Source organism: Poecilia latipinna, unplaced genomic scaffold, assembly GCF_001443285.1.
Source record: "Poecilia latipinna isolate Pla-1442-1.1 unplaced genomic scaffold, P_latipinna-1.0 Scaffold999, whole genome shotgun sequence".
NCBI lineage: Eukaryota > Metazoa > Chordata > Actinopteri > Cyprinodontiformes > Poeciliidae > Poecilia > Poecilia latipinna.
In genome coordinates, this window is record NW_015113615.1 from 183,661 (window position 1) to 197,027 (window position 13,367).

At 41.5% G+C, this 13,367-nt stretch overlaps 1 protein-coding gene across 1 annotated transcript in view; it reads right to left on the reverse strand.

Moving 5' to 3' along the window:
* Positions 1 to 486: 486 nt before the first annotated feature.
* The window catches only part of LOC106958600 (OX-2 membrane glycoprotein-like), an 18,292-nt gene continuing 5,411 nt past the window's right edge, over positions 487 to 13,367 (reverse strand). Inside the window, exons 3-8 of the mRNA XM_015050565.1 lie at positions 12,990 to 13,082; positions 11,566 to 11,892; positions 10,954 to 11,283; positions 8,967 to 9,242; positions 7,948 to 8,082; positions 487 to 1,696 (exon numbers count right to left, since the gene is read on the reverse strand). Coding sequence (XP_014906051.1) covers positions 1,692 to 1,696; positions 7,948 to 8,082; positions 8,967 to 9,242; positions 10,954 to 11,283; positions 11,566 to 11,892; positions 12,990 to 13,047 — 1,131 coding nt within the window. The 5' untranslated portion in view covers positions 13,048 to 13,082 and the 3' untranslated portion in view covers positions 487 to 1,691. The remainder of the gene's footprint in view (positions 1,697 to 7,947; positions 8,083 to 8,966; positions 9,243 to 10,953; positions 11,284 to 11,565; positions 11,893 to 12,989; positions 13,083 to 13,367) is intronic.

Below are 13,367 nucleotides of genomic sequence, written 5' to 3' on the forward strand. Positions count from 1 at the left end.
GAGAAATGCTTTGTCGGGGACATTTCTTTATAACCAAGTAAATTATTTAACTTGAAGCTGAGTTAAAGTTAGATTTTATAATACGCTGATACAAATTAATATATGCAATTTGAAATTTGTACTATGATTTATTTTTTGCTACCAAATAAACAAAAACAAAATCTGAATCATGACGTGCATTACTTCCATATATCAAGTCTGGGTGGTTTTCCAACCCACGCCACTAAAATTAGACCAAAATGTTAATAACTTTCATTCTGTAGGAGTTTTAATTTTACTCTCACCGCTTGTTTGGGGAGAAAGAAATGTGACGAAAACTACGATAAAGCTACAAGGAATTAATCTGCTGAAAGTGGCTAAATTAAACGGATCCAGAGGAGCGTTGGACATTTTGGACAAAACATTCTGAGTCAATTAGGGAAACTTCTGAAGATAAATCACAATAATTTGCAATGTTTAAAAAAAAAAGTAACAGACACTAAAAGGTAACAAACCAGCTGCACAACAGTGCTTTAATTCTTTAAAGCTCATCCACAATCACAATGTTTAGAACTATATAAGTGTCATTGTATAAAAATTATAAAAAAAAAATAAAAAAAATAAGAGAACATTTATTTTTCTCAGAACATCTACAAAAGTTATTGCTTTAATCTGATTAATATACACTTCATAAATGTCGACGCTGCTCCCTGCAGTTCAGCTCAGTGACTCACAGACACATACAAAACAGAAACACAGACACTTCCTTTAAAAACAAGCGCGCACGTGGAAACAGATCCGCCCTCTGTCTGTCTCACACTTGTACACACAAACAGTGATTCACAGGTTCATCTGCTCGGGAGGCGTTTGGGCGGCATTAACCCCAGAAACACACAGATTACATCTCGACAACCCGTCCCTCCCTCCCCTGGTCCCACATGTAGGAGTTGAAAACCGACAGAGCTGCTGCCGTCCTCTCCGCGCTCAAAATGACTCACAAAGGCCTGGTTCAACAAAAAGTCACATCCTGCCTCAGACCTTTGGATGCATTTGGGTTTCCAGTTACTCGCAGGTCCAGAACTGGCCCTCCTCTAATCAGCGTACGTCTCCAGGAGCCACTAATAGATGCATTTCGGTGGTGGTGTTGGCGTCCCAAAAGCCACCAGGCTTGAGGGACAATGGCCAGAAGTAGAGCTAGGGTATATTTATCCAGTCAGAACATGAAACAAGGCTAAAGTTAGAACAGAGTTGGATATTTCTGTTTTTCTTCCAACATTTTTCTGTGCGCTGGATGAACCAATCAGGGCTGTTAAAGAACTAGGGCAGTGGCGTCGCTAGTTTATGGTGCAACTAACAGGTTAAACAAATTTCAGAGCATTAGAAGTAAAAATCACATTCAAGACCGTCAGTTTTGACTTGGATGTGTGGCACTTTATAGCTGCAGAGGGTGTTTGTCAAAGGACAAAGAGGAACGACATGACCTGAAACCAAATCGTAAAAAGGTTGTCAGGCCACCGAAGGTCGACTTCTCAGCAGTTTCGTCTCATTTGTAGCATTAAATAATCCTTTCAGTAGAAGTGCTCTTGTCTGCTCCGGCAGTACATTTCCGGTTGGTCGGAGCAGAACAAGCAGCTCCCTCTGCACGGTGCTGAGCAGCTGGGTCGGGCTCAGAAATCCACTGAAGCATAACGGCGGCGATGCCAGATGCCGAATCAGTCTGGACAGAAACAGAAAATAAAGATTTTTTAAAAAAATAAATAAATAAATCTTGCCACAACAAAATCCTCCTCAGCCTATGATTGGGTTGGTTTGTTAAGCACCTCATCAGACTGGAGGTCTGGTCAGGCTGGGACCTCAGCAGGGGGCCAGAGATGTTCAGCACGGGATAAGCAGTGGTCAACGCACACTTTTAAAATTTGATTATTTCAGCTGGATTCTCTGATTTTCAGATTCATGCACATTTAAAATGATTAGACCCAAGATTATCATGTACTGCAGTAAACAGTTTACAGCATATGTAAGCTTTGTCTCCCATGGTTACACGGAAACAAAAGGAGACAAACAGGCATGCTGCGTCTCACTCCTACGGTCCATTTAAAGCTTGGCGACCTCCCTCTTCAGGCCTTCTGTAAAATAACTAACATTTTACTTTTCTGTGACTGATTGGTTCCAGTCAAAGTGGTATTTGTGAAAACTGTCAGTCTGGCTTTGAAGCCCAGCACTACACAGAAACAGCCTTCTGTAACCTCTGATAAGGGTCATCCTGTGTTACTGTATGCGACGACCTCTTACGGCACAGTGAACCACAACATCCTGCTCCCACTTCTGAAATAATATTTTGATATTAAATGTAGAGTTCTTAAATAGTTTCATTCATACCTGCAAGCTCCGAGGTTCCGAGAAGTAGTCCAACAAGTTCCCTATTAATTCTGGTGGACCTCAAAGCTTCGTCTTCAGTCCAATCTCATTCTCATTTTCATGAAAAAGCACCTTTAACAGTTTTCTTTCCATGGTTTGCTGAGAAAGGTTATATGTGCCTATGTGAGTATCTGTAAACAGTTGTGCATTTGTTCAGGCCTTGCTAAGATAAATACAAAAAAAAAAAAAAAAAAACTCCTGAGCCGGAACAGAAACCCATGGAATCTACACACGGTTAGAAGACTTAAAAAAAAAAAAAATTGGTACCACATTCCTGTTGCTAGTGGAAAACCCTAATAACCAAGTCGAACTGCGGCACAAAAGGAATTGTTAGAGATGTGGTGAAAACCTGCAAAATGCTTGACAATCTCCAACTACAACCCTGAGATCCACACACTAGTTATTACTCCAATTGTGATGACTCAATTTTCAGATCGGACTTAAACTCATAATCTGAGTAACACCAATATGAATCATGTAATCCGCAGTAGAGATAACATGTGACAGGAGGAATCAAATCTACAACCTTCCAGTTGTAAGGCTGCTACTATACGCTTTAGCCACAGCTGTCCGGCGAACTTCAAACAAAATAATCTTACCTCAAATATTTTCTCTCTCTTATGTTGGTTAACTCAAACAGAGCTGTGTTTATCAAAGTAAAAGCCCTTCCTGTTCCTTCCTAATCAACATTCTCTCCTCTTTACTCACCAGGCCGCGCCTCATTCTGAGTTTTATTTCACAATGCACCTCGGAGAGCATTTCAATTTAGGTTTAAGGGATCTACATGAAGATTTAGAACATGGTTTCCAAATACTCTTCAAAATTCAGTGCAGCAGTTGGCAACAGAGTGGACAGCATTGGTTCTCAAAGACTTGATATTTGACTTGGAATCGAGGAAAAATGAAGCTGCCAGACTTTAAAAGTCTTTTTTGGGGTTGTGGTCATCAACTATGAAACAAACTTCCTTTGCCTGTTTAAAACCAGTTTGTATCACTTGCCTTTAATTTTAGTAGCAGGTCATCAACTCTTTTGAGCTATTTTAATTTTCAAGGTACTTATTGAGTTTGAATGCTTTCATTGCTTCACACCCGTCTATGTAAAACCCTCTGGTCAATTAAAAATGGATGCAACTGCTATGTTTACTGTGCTACATAAACCAAAACAATTTTCTCTCTATCTGATATGTGAGATAGCTTTAAAGTAAAAACCACACGTTAAATAAATACTTTACACTTGGATGTAACAGTAAAACAGTAAATACACACACAGTGGGTTGATTATTTTACCACAAACCACAGAATCCTATGACTCAGAAGAAATATGTCGGCCACAACAGCTTCCTTTGACAGTTCGTGGAATTTTATGGCGTCCATGAAATCATTGTTGGTGGATTTAACTTTGAACCAGTGTTGTGCAATCTGACATAGTGATTACAGAGCAGCAGGGAGCTAAATTTGTTGTAACTCCTTTGTTCATCACTCAGTGTTGTCATAGTAAATCATCCGAAATGAGGAGTTTCTGATCTAATTTTAAAGACGCAGCACAACAGGGTGGTGATTAAAGTTCCTGATATAAATGTGCCACAGAGTCAAAGCAAAAGGTTGCATTTATTTCCTTCAACTCCTCCTCATGAGTGCAACAGGAAGAATCGTGTTTGGACACATCCAACACCCACAAGCATCTAAAGGAGGCAGAATTTCACACTGATCATGTTCCTGAGTCACAAAGAAATGGCTGCAACACCTCCTGAGTCAGCGTCCTGAAGTGAATCAGCATAATTTTAAAGCTCATTAAGAGCAAACAGATTACCTTGTAAAAACTGAATCAATGCACTTCAATGACCTCACCAGCAGGTGTCGCCATCGGCATGTCAGGATGTTTCCCTTCATCTAATCTCAGAGAAGCTGCTCTCCTGATTCAAGGGCAGAGGAATTTTTATTTTTATTTTGAGATCCAAGCAGGATGTGGCACCACTCCCTCTGCAGCAGTAGATAAGCTTTTTGTGTAAAATCTTGCCATCCTTGTCCAAGGTCAACTTCCTTTTTCTGTGGCGGGGCACACCAAGAATTAGGGAAACATGGTCACAAATAGATCCAGCAGGTTTTTACTGGAACAAGCTCAGGACTAAGTAATACCCAGAATCAGAGGCTGGTCTGAGGCTTGTCTGTGGTTCGACCTCACCCGCAGACATCACAGCTCTATAAAAAGGTCCACCGTGGGTTTCTCTGCAGCTCAGAGGTTTTAACATGCTGTTTTACTTCAGACTGCTGCAACATGTGAAGAGATTCATACTTAGAAAATGCAGCAAGGAAGTGTGGATTTCTTTCTCCATGTGGAAGAAAACCAGATCCAAACCAGAAATACCCGCCAAGCCAGCTGTGACTGCTTTACCTGTGTTTCGCTACGTTAAATTAAACCGCCGTGACAAAAACCGACACGCGTCAGTCGGAATTTCAAAAAAATAAAGTGAATAAATACCAAAAATAACAAAAGCCATCAGTTACTTGATTAAAAACACCTTTTTAGAACCAAATTCAACATCCTGTTCCCTTCACAACTCCTTTAATTCATTGTGACATGGACTCAACATGGTGTCAGACACATTCTTCACAAAGATGTTGGCACCTATGGAGTGATCACTATGCAGATACTGCAATTTGTCAACTTGTATCGTTCAAGTCTCTTGTCACACAAGAGCTTTGTTGGGTTGGGATCTGGAGTCTGTAGAGGCCAATGAACTCGTCATTCTCAAGAAACCACGACTGATGTGGTTTGAGCTTTGTGACACACTCACATCCTGCTACATAAATCAGGAGAAGATTTATGACTTAAATGATGCTCAGTTGGAATAAGAGGACCTAACGGCTGTCAAGACAATACCTCCTGCACCGTTAGCCTGTGGCCTTTAGTACAAAGAAGGATCAATCAGTGTTTTTAAGAAGTTCTGAATTTGAGACTAGTTGAATGTGCAGTTTTTCTTCCCATGCTCCTTTGGTTTGGTTGAGTGTAGATCCAGAAATGCACTGAGGGGAGGTACTGACTGAAGGAGACAAGGAAGGCAAAGAAGGACGTAGTGGTGCAAGGACGCATAGTAGGAGGCGTTGGTGCAAGGACATAAAAGGCATGGGAGCAAGGCCGCAAGGAAGTGTGTGTTGGCAAAAGGAGACAAGGACAGAGGGGATAAAGGAGAGAACCAAGGAGGCGAAGAAACTTACAAAAAAAAAGTATGATACAATAGAAAAATGCCATAAAAAAGTACAGAGGGAAAAAAGATTGTAACCAAGAAAGCGGGAGATGTAAAAAGGAATGAACTATTAAAATTAAGCAAAATTTAAAAAAAAGGGTTTGGACTACATTATATCCCATTCTCAAGAAAAACACTCCTGAAGTTTCATTCATAAATACATTCCATGAAAGGCAAATTATGAAATGATCTCCACAAGTCCTCACTTGGTGTGTGACGTAAAAACGAAAGTCGTAAAGAATGTGACCATGCATTTATAGCTCACTTCAGATACAGGCAGGAGCTGTCATTTCCCCAGAACAACCATCTGAATCACATCACAGTAACAGACCGTGTTCTTGTCCGGCATGTTTCAGCCGAGACGAGGACTGAGAAACACAGACGATGCTGCGTCTTTTCCCGTCCAAGCTGAGAGGACGCCTTGTTGTCAGACTGGGCATGCTTTCAACTACAGGCATGTCAGTGGTCCTTTAATCCAAGCCCCCTGTAGACTGAAAGAGGTCCTTTTCTTCAGGCCGTTAGCTTCAGACAATCAGCGCAACCACTTGTCATTCTGCTCAGAGCAGGCGTAGTTGAGTCAATAGGAAAATGTCAATTTATGTGGAAAGAGTTGAGTAAAAATATTTTCATTTCAGATCGTTTCAACTCAACAAATCATACGTGGGGGGGGGGAAAATGCACGTCAGATACGATTGTGTCTGCAGACACTTATCTGTAACTCAGTGGAGAAAGTTATGAATAACATGATTAGGAAGAATGAAAGCAATGGCTTTTCACAGTAGCAGTCCCACCTTTTAAAAAAGTCAGAATTTTCAGTAAGTCCTGCCTTCTTTCTCCTGATATGAGTAATCAGCGATGTAAAAAACAAACCTTGATCAACGCCTTCGTTTATTATTCGACCAAGAATAATAAGAAAGACCTTGTCACTTTATTTTTCTTTCAACGCTCTGGTTCCTACTTTGTTTTTCCCTCCCTGTGCGCGGGAGGATTTATGGTAAGAGAACCGGTTCAAGGGCGACATTAGCCTGGCACCACGCAGTTTAACAAACCAAGAGGAAAAAGGTGTTGCTGCCAGTGAAAGGAGTGACGCTGACATGTGAAGGTGGGAGATAGCTGCAAAGTGACCTTCTGTCCCCTGTTAATGTTTCTTTATAATTTCATGGTACAATATTTGTGCCAAACTGGTTTTTTTTTCCAACAAATTCAGCACAATTTAGATACCATCAAACCGCCAAGCTTTAAAAGACAACAACTCATGATCCTTGGCTGAAAAGACAAGAACTTATATTTTAAATTTAACTATCAAAATAAGCAATTCTAACAGCTTTCAGAGGGGATTGTTCAAGGGTTTGTGGATCTAACAAAAATAAAAAATGTTCCAATGAAAGGAGGTAGGAAAACAAAGGAAGATAAACAAGACAAGAAGGAGGAAAGAAAGACAACTTTTAGATGGATGTAAATGAGCAGTCAAAGGCCAGGATGAGATGCAGAATCTGGTCTGAAAATACATATTTTTACTTGATCTTTTCCTTTTCCAAACTGCACTGGAATGCTTTGAACTAGTCAGAGGTGAAGGTCGCTTTTATGTTTAGAGGAAATAAGGAATCTAATCCCTGCCAAAACATCTGTGGCTTTAAAACTTGGTCCGACCTCAAAGATGTTGTTCATTATTAAAATAAACCATATCAAACTAAAACAGTGACTTACAGATAAATGGGTCTAATGAGACGAACCCTGATTGGGCTACTGTAATCCTTCAGGCCCATAAAACACCCGACTGTTTTCTGCTTATGCAACCAGCAGACATGGGAACGCTTCATCACAGCTGCACACAATGACAGCCACTCAAAACTTGGCCTCCGCAGCAGGCCGCAAGAGAAACAATGCTCTGGATATCTGCTGAGCGTTTCCTCCCCAACGGCATACACCCAGAAATACTTGTGGCTGAAAAAAAATGTGTGAATGTGTTTAAAAATGCTTCACTTCACATTTTAACTGGTTTTCTAAAGTTACTGAAACACCTGTGAGAGCTTCCCAGAACAAACGTCTGGCGGACCACGAGGGAATCGCTCCAACTTTTTTATTTTTAGACCCACATTTCTTCTCCCCAGCTGCAGAAAAACTGAAACCGGCTCTCACTATGACAAAAATTCCCTTTCACATAAGCTGGGAGACGAACTTCTAATTAACTTTTGATTACCAGCTTCACTTTCTGGGAAACGAGCCTGTGCCATCCCGCTGCCACAAACAGAGGCTCTCTGAAGTGTTGACAGAAGGAAATGTGGTGGAGCGGACTTCAGACTTACCGTTAATACATACGAAGCGCTTGCAGAAAAACACACACAGACCCAGGATGACGACAGTTGCAGCCACACACACAGAGATGAGGACAACGTTGGGTGAACTCACTACATCAGTCAAAATCTCATCATCTGAGAGACCTGAGGAAAAAAAAAACATATTTTAAGCAGTTTTGTAAAAAAGAATGGGTAGAAAAATGATCATTTAGATAGATAAGCAAAAGACCTGCAGCTGCAACTGAAGCAAGATGGCGGTTCTACAAAGTATTGACTAAGTGGGAAACATAGAAATGAAGCACATTGTTCTGATGTAAATTTGTGAAAAAAATGTTAAGAGTGGTGTACAGCTTTCCGATTCTGTATTGGTGTATTGTAGAAAATCCCAATAAAATGCTGCATTCTGGGTACACAAATGAGCGTTATCGCAGATCCTTCCTCCCGGCAACAATAAAACTTAGAATCTCAATCAAAAAAACAGTGTTAACATCTCTGCTGTCATTTTATTTCTAGTAAATCAGCAGTTTTTCATGGATAAATACACATTTTGTACATTTTTTAAAAATGATCCTACTCCACTGCACATTTTCTTTGAGCTGAATGTGCTATTTCAATTGAAATAGCACATCAAAATACTTTTATTTTCTTACTTACTATAAAGTTTCTTATTCTTTCTTACATTAGTTTGAATATAACTTGCTGCTGGTGCACTTATTTTTGTTCAAAAATAAATCTGAAGTTTTGGTTCTTAAGAGAGGGGATGTGAAAAAGTCAAAGGGGGGTGAATACTTTTTCATTTTCAAGGCGCTGGATGATGTCTGGACTAAACATGTCAAAGTCATGCGGTTTGAGAAAATAAACCTTCCTGAGACGTTACGGGATGCAGGATCCCACCACCAAAGTATCCATAATTACACCCCGACTAAAATAGAAAACCTCTAATCTCTGCACCTCGGAGCCACAGATCGGGAAGCGGCGACAGTCATGTCTGGGACCAACAAACATGCATCGCCGCATAAACTGCTCACCGTCTGCTTTGAGGACCAGCGTGAGGGCTTTCTCCAAACCCTGGTGCTGCACGACGCATTTCACGGTCCTGAGCGCGGACCTGAAGCGCAGCGTGCTCGTCACTGTCGTGGTGCCGTCGCCCTGACTGTTCACCGACATCACGGGTGGACCCAGGGTGACAGAATTGACGGTAGTGTCCCACAGGATGGTGGATGGAGGCCTCGACTGGGCGGTGCAGTTTGCCTCCGTGACTCCCGAGGGCGACGTCAAGTAGGTCACCTCCGGCTTGGGTAAAACTGGGGGTAGAAATGGGAGAGCACGTCAGAGGGTTCATTTTTACAGCTCTGTAACTTGATTCTAACTAGATTTTTATGTGATGTGTTGTGATGCAGAGAGAGACAGAATATCAGCATCAATCCCTCCAGACAAAGACAACATGGAATTGTCTGGAGGGTCTGCAAAACGGAGACAAATGTTAGTGTAGCGGCTTTTAGTGACTGTTTGTGCGTCTGGAGCAAAGCAGGACAAACACACACCAACACAGAGGCTTTGTTTGGAGAGGCACAGTGAGCCACTCATCCCTCGTGGGTTGCTTTCCAAATTACTCACTCCTTTCACCCTCTGTGACACCTTCCTCTCCCTTCCTTCCTTCCTTCCTTCCTTCCTTTTCACCATAAAAACAACCTCCCAGGGGAAAGTGAGCAGCTCCTCACGCCCCTGGAAGTCTTGCCACTGACGTCTGAACTCGATTACACTCATGGGAAATAAAAAGAGGAGGAGGTCAAAGTGCTGCGTTGGAAAAGTGAAATCCATCTCCAAGGCAGTTCAGAACAGTAGTTTAATGACCGACCTCAGTGTGTTTATGCTGAGAACTTCCTTTTCCTGAGTTGTTCACAGATTTGTTCTGAGCGTATAGTGTGCGTGTGGCCCTCATGGGGACAGAAAAAACTTGAATATCGCACAAAGAGCGTGATTTTAAAGGGGTATGGAGGGAGCAGGTTAACAAGTTAGTGGTGTTGGAGGAAGTTTCCAGCAGAATTCATCTCATTCCTGCAGTTTGTTTTACATTAAGATGCAGAAATATGAAGGGAAAAATGTGCTGATTTTCTGCTTTCAAACATTTCTGACTTGTGTTTTTTTGCAGACTGCTCAATGAGCTTTCACAACAACGCTTCTCTTGCCTCCCAGGCCACAGTTACTCTTGATAGGGTTTATTTCTTAATAGATTTACACACCATTTAAAGAGCAAACTGAAGCTTGTTCTCATTTAGTAATAATTACTTTAACTATCAGAGAGGGCAACAGATGCCAGATCTGCAGATAACACTAACAAGGCTCAGATTTTATTGAGCCAACGTGACATAAAAAAATCTGAGACGCAGCAATTTGTAAAAGTGTTCGAGCAACTTGAACTTTTCCACGACCGTAAACCTTACTGGGATTTTATGTGACGGATCAACAGAAGGAGCACAATAGTGAGTAAAAAATTACAGAGCTACTCGGTTCAACATGTTTCACCAGTAAAGACCTGCATTCACTTGAATTAATGCGTTGCAGATGCGTCTTACCAGAGCACCTTCTTCTACAATTACGCACAGGTGGACTGTTCTAATTTACTATTAAATGATTTTTTTTCAACATTTGCTTGTCATTTCCTACAAAAGGCATCACAGTTTTTTTATTTTAACTTCACAAAATGTTAGAAGTTCAAAGGAAGTGAAGATGTTGCTCCAGCATTCCTACAAAAGTTGCTTAAATCGTGTTGAAATTCAATATAAGGCCAATATTTCAACTAAATGTTTGCATAACTTTAATTCAAGTTTTTACCTTTCAGAAATCTAAATCAAACATTTACTATACATTCCTGAGTGTCTTTATCATTTCTGCCTTTTTATGAGCCGCAGTAAGTGCTTTCTGAAAGCTGATGCTTTCTAAGAAAATCCAAACTTTCAGCAGAAAAATAAATTTGCGCTTCTTCTGAAAGCCTGAAAACCGCGCAAGTCTCACCGTAGACGTGGAGGCAGGCGACGGCCTTCCTGGTTCCGTCCGGGTAGGTGTGGAACTCGCAGGTGTAGCATGCCTCATCCTCCGTTTGGACCTCCTCGATGGTCAGCCTGGTCTCCCCCAGCGTGGGGCTCAGCCTGACCCGGCCATTGAACTGCTCCCCCATGTAAGAGCCAATCTTGGCGTACGAGGCGACCGTGGTGGTGTCGCCCTGCTCGGTCGTCTTCCTCCACAGAGCCTGGCCGACCCGTTTGACGAGGGGGTACGAGCAGGACAGGGTGACCGGCAGCCTGCGTATGGCCGTCCTGTTCCCCTCCAGCTGGACTCTACCTCCTGTTGTAAAGAAGAAAAGCAGTGTGCAGGTTTTCCATTTAGGAATTGCCAATTAGCAGCAGCACATTTGCATGCGGTTATCTGTGTGGGTGGGCTTTTACTTCTGCTGATCTGGGAGTTTAAAACTGATCCTACAGCTTCCTGAGCAAAACAAACCCAATGACTCTAATCAAAAAAGTTACATGGCCCGACATTATCCCTGAGATAACGAGAGTTGAAAAACAAAGTACATTAAAAGCATGTGAGAAGTGGAAGAGAAGCGGAGGTCTTCCCTGCACCCACCGGTGATGGTGATACAGATGGTGCCTTGCTGCTTCCCAGAGGGGTACACGTCGAAAAAGCAGTGGAAGCAGCCCTCGTCGTCCGGCCGCACCTTCTTGATGGTGATGTAGCTGGACTCCGTGCGCGCCACCGTCACCTTCAGGTTGGCGTCCTGGTGGACGACATGGATCGCCGGGCGCGTCGTATACGCCAGGATCATGTTGGAGTGAGGGTCGTGCCAGCGCACCTGGTGCAAGGTTTCCCCCTTCTCGATGGTGATGTTGCAGTGAAGGTGGGCGGGATCACCCACCTCTGCCTTCAGATTGGCGGAAGCTGTGATCTTAGCAGCTGTCAGACACGCAGAGAGGCAGAAGCTGTGAGAAAATGTCTGGATGTCAAGAAACAGAGGTTTACGAGGCTGCTACATAGATGCAATGAATTAGAAATGTACTTATATTAGAAATTTGGATTAAAAAAAGTGAAACTGCAACCTAACCCTTCCTTATTTTCCATCCAAATAGTACTTGTAATCTAAGTGATTAAAAGCTGTCAAGGATTTCTGAAGGTCTTTTGAAGTTCTTCTCTAATTTTAAAATGACATTTGATCATTTGGATCTAAATTTGCTCCCAACGTCAAACGATGAACCTGAGATTGATCAGATTTGGAGATTTTCTTTATTTTTCTTTACTTTATCATTTACACAAAATATCAAATATTATCCAAATGGAACATACAGCTCTTTTTTTTGTCTTTTTGTTCTAACTTTCCTTGATTCCATTTTCTTTTAAGATCAAATGTGAGACATAGAGATTGTTAATCTATGTTGAAAGGTCCTCTGGTGGTAAAATTTTAGCTTCACCTGGTTCAAATTCTACAAAAAAGATCTGGAATTTTAGCACATTTTGATATCCAAGTTAATCCAAAAATAATCCCAGATCAGCTCTACACTGATTTAAAGAGCTGAACTTTTCACAGATACTTTAGCAGCGATAAAGTATTTTTTTGTTGCAAATGCATCCTTTGCTACAAATGATCAAGCGTTCACTGAAAGAATTGCCATTATTGCAATTTAGACCGCTTTAATAAAAGGAATTCAAATATTAGTCTATTTGCATCTTTTAGTTTTTATAACATGTCAGATGGTATAAAAAAACACTTAACTGAAAAATCAGCAAAATGTGCCAATTTTTTTTAGCTGATTAATCAATAAATTGTCAAAAATAATTGATAGATTCATCTTTAACTGAAATAATCGTTAGCTGCAGCCCTAAAACAGCCAAAGAAAAATTTGGAGAGCACCAGAGGTAAACCTAGAAGGAAACATATATAAAGCATTTGCACAGAAAACTGCTGCGTGCTGCACTGTGAGTGAAACTTTATGTTTTGATGTTCTCATAAAACCAGCAGCAGTCTGTGTAAAAACCCTCCTGGAGGTGAAACATACCTTGTGTTGCTCTTAGGATCCACAGCAACAGGCACAGGGGGAGGACCGGTCCACACATCGTCTGACCCAGTTGGTTTCACATCTAGTCAGCAGCTGCAAACACAGCCAGCGAGCCACAACCACAACCTCAGTCTGAGCGGTAGACCTCAACTTTGACAACTTGTAGCCACAGAAAACATTTAATTCTGATCCATTATGTTTCCTTGAACAAATCAGGGTCTACAAAAACATGTTCGTGACATTTTTTGCACAAACTAATTCCTCAATAATGAGATTTCAGATAGAACTGGTCTATCTATTTTGAGCTCTTTTCAGAATTAGCAGTTTTATGGCCTCTTATCACTTTAAATCCAAACAAGCCTCTGCTGCCCCCCCCCC